Below are 12817 nucleotides of genomic sequence, written 5' to 3'. Positions count from 1 at the left end.
AAAATTAAAAATCCGTTAAAAATTCTGTTCAAATCCACGATGACGTGGACCTGCATAGGCAACATTTGTCATAAGCCGTCACAATATGCAAATGCGAAACTTGAAAAAAATAGGTTAATAATGTCGCTAAAATCATCAAAATACCGAATATAGGGAGGTCCCGTCATATAAGGATTGATTTTCTTTCTATAAATCCTTGACGATATGATAATTCCATCAATGCTTTAGAAGCGAAAAACATTGAACAACTAATTATCTCAACGAGAGGCAGAGAAAGAGAGAGAGCGAAAAGAGGTGGCAAATCTATTTTCCAAAAGCAAAACAAAAATATTTCTCGCATTGATTACCTTGCATGAGTGCGTAAGTGTTTTGTCAATATTAATTAATGGACAACCAAGAGAACACAGCCACACAGTCATGTGAGAGTGAATGTGTCAAAAGTTTTGACTCAAACCAAATCTACTAACAATGTGCATTATGTTATTGTTGGTGGAAGCAACAAAAGTACGTATTTTTTCATTAACAAAAACAAAATAACTCGCGCGATAAACTCGTGAGTTGTTGTTGATTTCTCTGCTCATTTCTTTCGTCAACTCATGGAAGGGAGATGTATAAAGAAATGTGGTTAAACAAACAATAGCAACAACAATAAATAGAATATATTGTTGTTTTTATAGGTTATCTTTTCACATAAAAAGGCAAATATTTGATTCGGTGTATTAACGTGCACCTCTTCGCTGCTGTTCTGCAATCCAAGCAATCGTAAAGAGATTAATAGCGGTGGTAAGCAAGAAGAAAAATACAGTTACAAATTGTTATATTGAACCACATATTTGAGTTCCGAGTTTTTGGGTGTCATCTTTAACGCCAAGGTCCAGCAAAAAAGAGTGCATTGTAAGAAAAATTTTGACAATTGTGTGTTAAAACTTTGTATTCAGTAAAGTTACTGGGAAATGTTTTCCAGAAAAATTTAACATATGCTGTGTCGTTTATCATTTTATGATAATTTTCTTCATATACAAATCACCAAAAAAATCGCAATTTCCTGGCAAAATTAGTTATATTCTTCTAGGCCCGCTCTGTAATAAAGATTTCTTACACCTAACCATTAACAGGAGGGACAGAAGTCAGACACATTCAGAAAAAAATGTAATCAGCTGTTAACTTTGTAATAGCTAGAGTTTTCTAAATGTTGTCATCTTACTTTCTACACCCTCTCCCTTGGATATCCCTTTCTTATATTAAATTTGTCATTCCGTTTGTAACACCTCTAAGTATTCGTCATAGACCCCAAAAAAGTATATGTGTATATTCATGATCAGCATAAAATTCTAAGTCGTTTTAACGATATCACGATACAGCTCACATTATTTGACGTAGAGTTTTAAAATTTGGCACCGGTATTTTGTTTATCAGTCCACGTTTAGGGATATCCCCCATATAGAGGTACCTCCTGATATTCGATAATTATTTGATAGTTTTAGCCACATAATTTTACCACTTTGTCTAAAAATTGGTATTTTTAGTTCGTTATGGGTTCTAGCTCTATTGGTGGAACATTGTATGTATGGGTCGAAGTTTACGTATAGCCCCCATACAACGGTACCTCCCGATATTTGGTATTTTGATGGTTAAGCCACATTTTCCCACGGGTTTGTCTAAAAATTGCTATGTATTCCAGCTCCGGAGCTTTTCGTATAGCCCCCGATATTCAGTATTTTGATGATTTTTGCCACATTTTTCAACGAATTTCCCTAAAAAAAGGTATTTATAGTTCGTAATGGGTTCTAGCTCCGATGAAGGAACATTGTTCATATGGGTGTTCATAAGGGTATCTCCCGATATTCTGCATTTCTACGATTTAAGCCACATTGTCTAACAGATTTGTGTGAAATTTGGTATTTATACTTCCATATGGGTCCTAGTCATTATAGTTACATTTCCCTATAGTTATATTTACCTACCGATCTTACTACAGTTTGTAGTTTAAAGTGGAACACGTTTTAATTCAGATACTTTTTCATAAACATTTTTTCTTTACCCAATGGTGGAGTGTATAAGAAGTTCGACCCGGCCGAATTTAATGCCTTTTTTCCGACAAAAGAGAAAAAACAGCATTCTGATTCCCAAACATAATTACTGAGTGAATCAATAATAGGTAAACACAGTTGAAAACAAAAATCAAGTCTTAAATCGAACGTTCGTTCTCGTTTAAATTTTAAAAATAGAACAAAGATTTAAAATCTCAAAATAATTAATAACGCTCTTTTACCCCTTTCACCAACAAAAGTCGATCTACGTATCCCTTATCAATAATGCACGCAATTACATAGACAAATGAAGATATAGACAACGAAAAGTTAGTTTTGTCTTTTTATCCAGGTGGCTCTCATCATGTTTTGCATAGTCAACATGCTGATTTACGCGTTCAACCCACTCGACTTCGAAAACACATTTTATCGTTTTTTAAGAATTTTACTTGATTACTCCGGAATTTTTTTGATGTCATCACGTTATTTTCACATTTATTTTATTATGGAACAATTTCCAACTGACAAATATCCTAGAGATTTTGTTATTTTTAATGTTTTAGAATTGAGTGACTTCAATATTCCCACTCAAAACCCTGAAACGATATAGACGACATCTGCTGATTCGATTTTTTTCGAAGATAAACGGTGAGAGCATTTCGTTGTCTATATTTTCATTTGTCTATGGAAATAGTCTCCTTTTCAGTTTCTAAAGTTCCAAAATTCCTTATAACCATGTTTGACTGTAGTTATTTGTTTTTCCACGTTATTTCCCTTAATAATTCTGGTAATAATGTGAAATAAGATAACAATGTTAACCAAATAAGAATTTGTTACGGTTACCATGTTTGCGCCATGCAGTGTTCCGAGTAAAGGTCAATTGGGTTTTGTTTCACACAACGACTCTGTACGAAAGACAAACGGGGGATTTTGCAATTTTAGGAATTTTCATGACTAATTAAAATGATTTGGTAATACCTACCTGCCGAACCACAAAAAAATAAGGTTGCAGAAAATGGCCTTCATATCCAAGAGATTTTCTTTGGAAATGTCTTAGAATTACTTAATAATCTATAAAGAGAAATGTGTCTACTCCATCAGGATTACTTCAGAACTCAATAAAGATAGAGGTTCTAACAAACAATTCTTCGGATTTATTTCGACTTCCCTGTGGCAAGAATTCAACACACTGCAGTGTAATAAAATAGTTAAACTCAGCAAGTTTTCAGCTTTCTTTTTAGATATTTTTAAATCGTCTCTAAATAAATCCTCCTAAATCACAATGCAAATTCCTAATCCCTTAGCCAGTTAGTAGTCTTGCGCCATCAAAAAATAACAGAGATAAGGACTTGTTGTTTCCTCTCTAAGTGTGGACATAGTTGGTGGGTGGATGGACGGTTGGTATTATATCTATCGCAAAAATTTTCTGACGTCTCCTAATGTTATTTACAATATTATATCAACATTCTGTAAGTGTGTGCAAAAGCGAAAAATTACCATGTCTGAAATAAGATACGTCGTCCAGATAAGCTAGGAAAACAACATTTTGCGAAACGATTATCAAATAATGAAACAACAGCGGCTGAGAGCTAGATTAACAAATTATAATTGTTGTCTGCATAATATTAGTCATTTATTTGTAAATACTTGAAAATGTCTGATATGTGTGCAATATTTTGAAAAAGATTAATTTTTTTATTGGAGTTATTAACAACACGTTTTCTTCGAAAAAGAAATCGTGCCAGAAGACTTTGGTTTGAAGGTTATGAAAATGAAAACGGAAATTGATAAAGAACCAAAAATCCGTCTAATGCGATAATGAATGCTTAGAAGAAAGGGAAGACACTGCTCTAGCAAGCAAATTATTCATAATCATGCTAGTGATATTTTAGATGTACCGATGTACTTTTTGTGAATATTCGAACACAGGAAAGTACTACAGCAAAGGAAAATCTTCCAAAGGTCTTAAGTCCGTCTTCAATGTCTTCAAAAAGGCTTATAATATAAAATGTATAGACATACGCTTATATTCTACCCATAAAATAACTACCTCTGCCTTTGGAAATACCATTTTTCATGACAGTTTTAGAAAAAAATTTTAGGAAATAAAATCTACATTTTTGGAGTATAAAAACCAATTATTTCTTTTATTTAAAAAAAAATAAAAAAGAGTTTTTTGGGCCAAAATACATGTAACGTGGATTTTTCAAAATTAGTTTCAAATACCATCAGAGATAGAATTCAGAATATATTTTCAAGTACCATCAGTGCTGTAATAGTGGATTTTTTGGAATATTTTTCAAAAGGCTACCAGGGTGGTAATATGTTTTTATGCCCTCCATCATACAATCATATCATACATCATATTAAAATTCGTAAAATTCTAAGTCGATTTAGAACAAATTGAGATAGAGGGCTAAGATATTGCACACGTGGGTATTTTGCCAAGTTCGTAAATGGACCACGTGGTTTTCATATAGCCACCATATAACGGTAACCCCCAATATTCGTTTTCTGATAATTTTTGCGATATTTTTTACCAAAATTATTACAAATTTTGTATTTTAAGTTCGTAATAGGTACTTCAGCTTTTGACAAGAAATCGCGATAACGATACCTTCCTATCTTCGGTATTTTGATGATTTAAGCGATATTATTAACCAGAATTGTTTCAAATTTAGTACTTGATGTTCGTAATGGGTTCAACAATGTATGACAAAAAAGTGTCCATGCAGGTCCACGCCTTTGTATAGCCCCCATATAACGGTCCCTCCCTCATTTCGATATTTTGATGATTTTATCGGTATTTTTCACAAGAATTGTTTCAAATTTCATAATTGTATTAAGAACCAGTAAAGAAAGTCTTAAAGTCGTGCAAGGCCGACTTTATGATACCCACTTTGTTAATTTAGTAAAGCTCCGCATAACAATTGAAAGTTCATACACGCTATGAATATAATTTAATGTTCAAAGGACTAAATATGCCGAAACATTTGTACCTTTTAAATTCGGACTTGTATTGCCCATTTGGTGCACAATTAATTTGAAATCGGATAAAAACATATATGGGAGCTATATTCAAATCGGAACCGATCTCGATAAAATTTGGCAAAGATATTTCTGAGCTGTATTTGATATATTTCCCTGAAAATTGTCGTTACGGAGTGCATATAACAGCTGTGGGTAACAAATATTGCAAATCGGATAAAGAGTATATATGGGAGCTATAGCTATATCTGTACCGATCTTCACCAAATTTGGCATACTAGCTTCTAGACTCAATTCGGTCGTAAGAGCCAAATTCCATCCCATTTGGACAAATATTAGACGTTTGGTGCACAATAAAAAGTAAATCGAACGAAGTTATATATGGGAGCTATATCCAAATCTGAACCGATCTCGATAAAATTTAACAAAGATATTTCTGAGCTGCATTTGATATATTTCCCTAAATATTGTTGTTACAGAGTGCATATTACAGCTGCGGAGGACTAATATAACAAATCGGATGAACAATATATATGGGAGCTATAGCTATACCTGAACCGATTTCGATCAAATTTGGCATACTTATTTTCAGGCCTAATTTGGTTGTATGTGCGAAATTCCATACTATTCGGGGCGATATTACACGTTTGGTGCACAATAAAAAGCAAATCGGACGAAGATATATATGGGAGCTTTATCTAAATTTTTACCAATTATCTCCAATTTCAATAGGGTTCGTCCAAACTAATGATTTGTGCAAAATTTCATCAGGATCGGACAATAAATGCGACCTGTACTTCTTTTACAAAAATACATGGACAGACAGACGGACGGACGGACGGACGGACATGCATAAATCGACTTAGAATGTGATTCTACGCAGATTATCAAAAGGAACTATGGGGCTATCTCGTTTCCTTTTGCCTGTTACAAACAAATGCACAAAGACATAATACCCTGACCAACTTGTGGTGTAGGGTATAACAATCGTGCATTTTTAGTTTCGATTAAAAGTTTCCGGTTTGCAGATGATCCTAAAAAGGTCTCTGATCTGTAGGAAGCCTTCAAAAGGTCCCCAAGCTTTAAAAGCATATTGAAAGGTCGGCTTTAAAAGACATCTGATTTATATGACACCTTTATAAAATCGGTGATCTATAGTGATTGCTAGCAAACCACAACATAAAACTTCAATTACTAATGACAAAGTAGACAACATTTCTGCTCTTAAAAACCTTCAAAAAAAACTTCTATCCAAAATAAAGGACCTTAAAACGTCGAATATTGTTATTAATATATGAGAAGAGGTCGCTTAAATGCCAAATCGTTTGTTATAAATATAACTCGGGTCGCCTTCAACAAACTCCCATCTGGCCTTCTTTATTTTCTTTTGCAAAACAAAAAATGATTTATTTACAAAAATAATTGTCAGCGACCGCAACGGGTATGCAATTCCGCTAGTGAATAAACCCATGAAACTGAAAAGTGAAAAACAAAACATTTTTTTTTAAATTTACACTTACAAGGCAAAGCCAAACAACTAACGTTGCTGATAAGAACAATTAAAAAAGACGTGTGAAATAACGTTACAAAACAAAATGCTATTACATACGTACATACATATGTCCGTGATCCACCTTATCAGCGATTATGGTTAACTTCTCGAAAGGAGGGCAGGTAGGGTGCAGACCATGTAAACAATTCATGGCTGACAATTTTCTTTTACTTATTGATAATATTTTTTACAAAAAAAAATCTAAAAAATCAAAACTTCTTGGTCTACTGGAGAACGACTATACCTACGGCTTAACCATATTTTTAATTAACTCTATTTATCTTCTACTTCCAGGACCCCTTATCGGTAGTCGGCATGTGCAATGTTTCTTGTGCTTCTGTTGTCTCTCCCTGTGCTATGCCCTAAGAGTGAATTTAAGTGTGGCCATTGTGGCCATGACGGATACCAACTCAACAGACAGCGATTTTGTGGTAAGTTTTGAAATCCATATTCTCAGGATATCAAATGCTATAATTAAATACGTTTTTCTTTTAATTTAGACCTATGAATGGGACACTAGTACCAGATCGTTTCTGCTGAGCAGTTTCTTTTGGGGTTATATTGTGACACAAATTCCCGGTGGTCACATTGCCCAGAAATATGGTGCCAAAACATTGCTGCTGATTGGTGTTACTCTATGTTCAGTATTGACCATTTTAACTCCCTTGGCAGCTGACATTGGAGGCTGGCAATTGTTGTTTGCCCTGCGTGTCATTCAGGGATTACTCCAGGGTTCAGTGCATCCTGCAACGCATGCCATGTTAGCCAAATGGTCGCCGGTTGAGGAACGTGGCACCTTGGGTACCTTCTGTTATTCGGGATCTCAATTTGGCACCGTTGTTATGTTGGCTGTTAGTGGTTACATTGCTGACTCTGCCCTGGGCTGGCCTGGAATTTTCTACATCTCTGGAGCCATGGGTTTTGTTTGGGCCATATGTTGGTTCTTCTTTGCCGCCAGTACACCGGCCGAACACAAAAGCATCTCACCCGAGGAAAAGAAAATGATTGAGAACTCTTTGGGCCAGGTGGATAGTACACCAAAGGTCAATGCTCCAACACCATGGGTGAAGATTTTCACCTCACCTCCCTTCATTTCGTTGATTGTGGTGCACTGCACGCACATGTGGGGCTTCTGGACACTGCTGACTCAAATTCCCAGCTACATGAAGGATATCATGGGTATTGATATCAAGAGTAGTGCCCTGCTGTCATCCCTTCCCTATGCCGTGATGTTGGTGCTGTCCTTCTTCTTTATCTACCTCTCGAAGCTGTTGAGCAAGAAGCAAAGCATTTCACTGTCCTTTAGCCGGAAATTCTTTAACTCAATTGGTCATTGGATTCCTATGATTTCATTGATTGCCTTGGGCTATGTTACCAAAGAGCATGCCACATTGGCGGTGGTATTGCTGACACTGACTGTGGGTATTAGTGCGGCCACATATCTGGGTTTCCAGGTGAATCACATTGATTTGTCACCCAACTATGCGGGTACCTTGATGGGTATCACCAATGGTTCGGCCAATGTGATGAGTGCCTTGGCCCCACTTTGTGTGGGTATGGTGGTGACTGATGGGGTAAGTAGTCAATCAAGAGGAGATTATTTTAATTCTCAAATTGGAAATACATTAAATACTCACATTCCTATTTTCTCTCTTCCAGACAAATGTCAATGAATGGCGCATGGTGTTCTTCATTGCTGCCGGTTTCTATTTCTTTGGCAATTTGCTATTTGTGATTCTGGGCAAGACCAATGTCCAAAGTTGGAACTCACCCGAAGATGCCTTGGCCAAACGCCTGAGCATTATTATTGATCCTGAAACTCCTGCTCTGCTGCTGAATGGTGGTGGTGAAGTGAAGCCTGTCATCAAGGAGAATGGAAATCAATAACCCTTGTTGGTGCAAGGAAGTGAACCAAATCATCACTCCATATTTATAATAACCCCACCATCACCCACACCATCATCAAGAAGTCACAGCAACCGAATCATCGCCCCACAAACAGCCACAAGTTACCATCATACCTGTATATGAATAAGCGTACTGAAGACCTCCTTAATGTTTAAGACTAGTTAAAAAAAAAGAAAACAAAACACAAGAAATTTAATTAATTAATTTTTAGTAATTATTGAAAAAAATTAATACAAAATAAGGAAAAATACATTTTTTATATTTTATTTGCGTGCATATTTTTAGTTTATAAGCATTGCATAGATTTGTAAGCGTAAATAATGTGTGAAATACCCCTGTGCAAATGATTTTTTTATGGAATAAATTTGCATTTTTTAAGAGAAATTCTAAACGATTTTAAACACAGAGATATTTAAAACAAGGCATTTAGAAAAATTATTTGTTGATTTTATTTTTTATACAAGAAAAAAAAAAACACCGAAAACAAATTGAGCTTCCATTAGTTTTAATTAAAATTAAACTATAGTTCTGGTTTTTATTTTGCCACCTCACTGAATAAAAATATCAGTATTTAAGTTACTGAAACTAAACTATAAACCAAATAGATAAAATCCTTCTTAAATTCAAGTAGCTCATCAAATCAATATATAAATATGCCTTTTGTACTTTAATTATTGTATAATTTATGTATATACACATATCTGTCTATTCTACACATAGAAATATAGCTTTGTGCCTTAATTGTTAAGTAAATTATTTAAAAAATACATACATGAAAAATTATAAACTCAGAAATTAATGTTCTGCACCAGCACAAATCGCTATTTGTCGTCTGCAATAATTTCAATGTGCCTTAATAATTGTAAATGTTCGAAAACAAGCTGTTTTCCTTTAAATTTAAAACATCAACGATAAATAAATGGAAACAAAATTCGCATAACAGGAAAAATAACAAATATCATTATGTGTCCGAAAGAAAACAATACACAAACAATGATTGAACTAAAAGAGTAAAATACAAAAATTGTAAAAGAAACAACAACAAAAACATTACAAGTGCCAATAATTTGAAATAAAATATTTCATTTTTATTTAAGAACAAAGTAAAAAAGACAACAAAAAATATAGTGTGTGTTTTTTTTTTGTAATTTTTGAAATATATTTGTCTTTTCTTTCCATTTACTTTGAAATAAGTAAATGGAAAGAAGAGAAAACCTACACCACCTTTCAAAGTTCTAGATTTAGGTAACAAATGTAAGTTTCAATTGGGATATTATCATTTATCATTACTAAATGCATAGTATAGGTTTGCATTTGTAATCCGAAGGAAAATAAATATGTATGGTAGCTATATCTTAATCTGAATCGACTTCCACCAAATTTGTCAGAACTTCTAGATACGAGAGATCACATGCGGACAAAATATTAATGTGGATTTTTTTAAAATATTTTTTCAAGGACAAAATAATAACGTGGATTTTTTAAAAAATATTTTTTCAAGGTCCACCAAAAAAACCTGATTTTTTTAAAAAAAAATTTTCAAGCTCCACCAATAAATGAGGATTTTTTTAAAAATATTTTTTCAAGGTACACCAAAAAAACCTGATTTTTTTATAAAAAAATTTTCAAGCTCCATCAATAAATGAGGATTTTTTTAAAAATATTTTTTCAAGGACTTCTCAAAAAAAACGCCGATTTTTTTAATTTTTTTACTTTCTATCACTCCTCTTCATTCCCAATACAACTGCTTTATGCACCTTGATTCTTTATGCTTTATGCACCTGCTTTATGATTTGAAGTTCGAAATGGATACTACTGCCTAAGACAGAAAATTGTATGTGCAGCTCCACGTCTTCGTATAGCCCCCATATAATGGTACCACCGGATATTAGGTATTTTGGTGATTTTAGCCACATTATTCATCGGAATGGTTTCAAATTTGGTATTTGAAGTTCGTAATTTATACTACAGCCTATGACAGAAATTTGTCTGTGCAGGTCCACGTCTTCCTATAGCCCCCATATAACGGTACCTCCCAATACTCGGTATTTTGATGATTTTAGGGTCACTATTTATGGGAATTGTTTTAAATTAAGTATTTAGAGTTCGTGATGGGAACTACAGTCTGTGTCAAAAGTCTCCTTGTCGCACTCCAAGTGCTACCGGCTAGCGCCTTGAGGACCTTGTTCCTATTTTTCATTCTGTTGCAAAATCTAATATTGTTAGACATTCCGTGCCTAGCCGGACCTCCTGTTTTTCTCAATTTTCCGCTTCTATGTATCTCCTGTGCCCAACAACTATATTCTTCCTATGATGAACACAATGGGCCAAAGGTCTCGGAGTGAAGCAGATGCCTAGTCACGTGTAGCTGTTCATCTTTAAACCAAACAAAAACCTTTTCACTTTGAATGGGAAAAAGTATTTAAAAAACTGAATGAATGACCTAAGATAACTTCTGCCAGGGTTCATCTCTGAGCAAAACAAATCGTCACTGAAAGTCGTTTAAGAAATGCTTGTTTAATCGACATTGTTTCACCATTAAATAAATACGCATTTGATGCGACATATTCTTGTTAAAATAATAGATTGGTTATCCGATTTGTAGCGATTAATTTTGCTGGGATAATACTATGTAACACAGTGATTTGTCGAGCACAAATATATGGTCTCTTCCAGAACCTTCAAAAATCTACAATTTTCAATATTTTCCGTTATCATAAAGGCAAAATCAGTTAACGTTGTAAACATTTTTACATTCTTGCAGTTCAGGAAAATACCAATATTGTTCTTGTTTGATGTCTCTATTATTATACCGATTAGTTGAAGACTCTTTTACAACTATGTGTAGATAGTTTTATTTTCTTCCATTTGGCCCTGTAAATTGTTTACCATTGACTTTCCATAGCCTACTCTAATTTATGGTTTTAATTTAGTTATTTTATAGCAATTTTTATTTTGAAAAGTGTTTACCCGTTAAAACTAATTATACGTTTAATTTTCACAGTTGTCTAAAAAAGTATTGACAATTTAACTTTATGGCATTGCCAGACTAAAGCAAAGGCTTTGGTGAAAATAAAAATGGCGAATATTAATCAAAAGCGGAATTCGAGAGAACACTACTGCAATAGGAATTCAAAATTGATATGCCAAAAATCAAATCAAGAAACTTAAAAAAAGAAAAACTTAACATTTCTGACACGAAAAGTGTTAAAATCTTTTAAAACTGATAGAAAGTATACATATTTAAATTACTTGCTGATTTAAAGCACGTTTGTTGTTGTCCATAAACAATGCACACATTCGCTCTCTTTTCTTTCTTAACGACTCTCACAAACTTTGTATAAGGTGTGGAAAATCGTAAATGCATAACACATTAAGTTTTCTGTTGATAACTCTTTAGCAAAAATTGAATGAATAGCGTTACTTTTTAGAAACATTCCCAATTTCTCTTTACGGAAGACCTAACACCATTTAAAAATGTTTGTATTAATTTTGCATTAATTTAAAAATGTCGAATAATTTTAACAAGACAGTCGTTCTGAAATTAAAAACGCTATGAATTCAGAATTTAGCAGCCACTATTTAGAAGAGAGTTCCACATAAAAAGTGAAATTGTTCCTCTTTTAACTCCCATCTGTACAATAACATAATTTTTAAACTCTCATTTCGTTTCATTACTTTAAAGAAATCTATATATATAAAAATCAATTGTTGTTTGTTGGTAACGGAATCAGTTGAAAACGGCTGGACCGATTTGCATAATTTTTTGTACAAACTTTTGCCATACCCCGAGTTAGGTTTTTAAGGAAAAAAATATTGACCACGCCTCCTTTTACGCCCACTATTTCGATTTATCTAAAATCCGTATATTTCTCCAATAAACAAGATATTGGTTTAAAAATTATTACACGAGATACTGTTGACCTTCCCTCCAACCCTAAGTATTTGTTTGGGGGCTGAGAAACTGACCACGCATACTTTTTAATCTATCTATACATCTATATATAGGAACCGCTGAACTGAACTTAGGAACCGCTGAACTGATTTTAATGATTCATACAAATTCGGAATTGTCACTTATCGGAAAAGGATAATATCCAAAAAAATTGCGTAAAAATGTGATAAATTAACATTTTCATTTTGACTTTTAAATGTTTTATTTTGCATGATTTTTTCCATTTTGACTTACTTTTTTCTAATGTACATTTGTAGTGTTTTTTATGTTTTATTTTTGATTTCGAATATTAATACAAATTTATTTAATTGACTTGATTTCTTGAGAACTGAAATTGATGGCGGGTTACATGGAAATGTAGTACCGAATTATGTGGTGGCGAAA

General features: G+C 33.6%; 1 protein-coding gene across 1 annotated transcript in view; it reads left to right on the top strand.

Moving 5' to 3' along the window:
* Positions 1-9130, top strand: part of LOC131801376 (putative inorganic phosphate cotransporter) — a 30447-nt gene extending 21317 nt beyond the window's left edge. The window contains exons 2-4 of the mRNA XM_059119960.1: positions 6865-7001; positions 7071-8144; positions 8230-9130. Coding sequence (XP_058975943.1) covers positions 6865-7001; positions 7071-8144; positions 8230-8457 — 1439 coding nt within the window. The 3' untranslated portion in view covers positions 8458-9130. The remainder of the gene's footprint in view (positions 1-6864; positions 7002-7070; positions 8145-8229) is intronic.
* Positions 9131-12817: the final 3687 nt, after the last annotated feature.

Source organism: Musca domestica, unplaced genomic scaffold (assembly GCF_030504385.1).
Source record: "Musca domestica strain aabys unplaced genomic scaffold, Musca_domestica.polishedcontigs.V.1.1 16, whole genome shotgun sequence".
NCBI classification, from domain to species: Eukaryota; Metazoa; Arthropoda; class Insecta; order Diptera; family Muscidae; genus Musca; species Musca domestica.
Note: the sequence above shows the minus strand (reverse complement) of the source record. Positions and strands in the feature narration are given on the sequence as shown.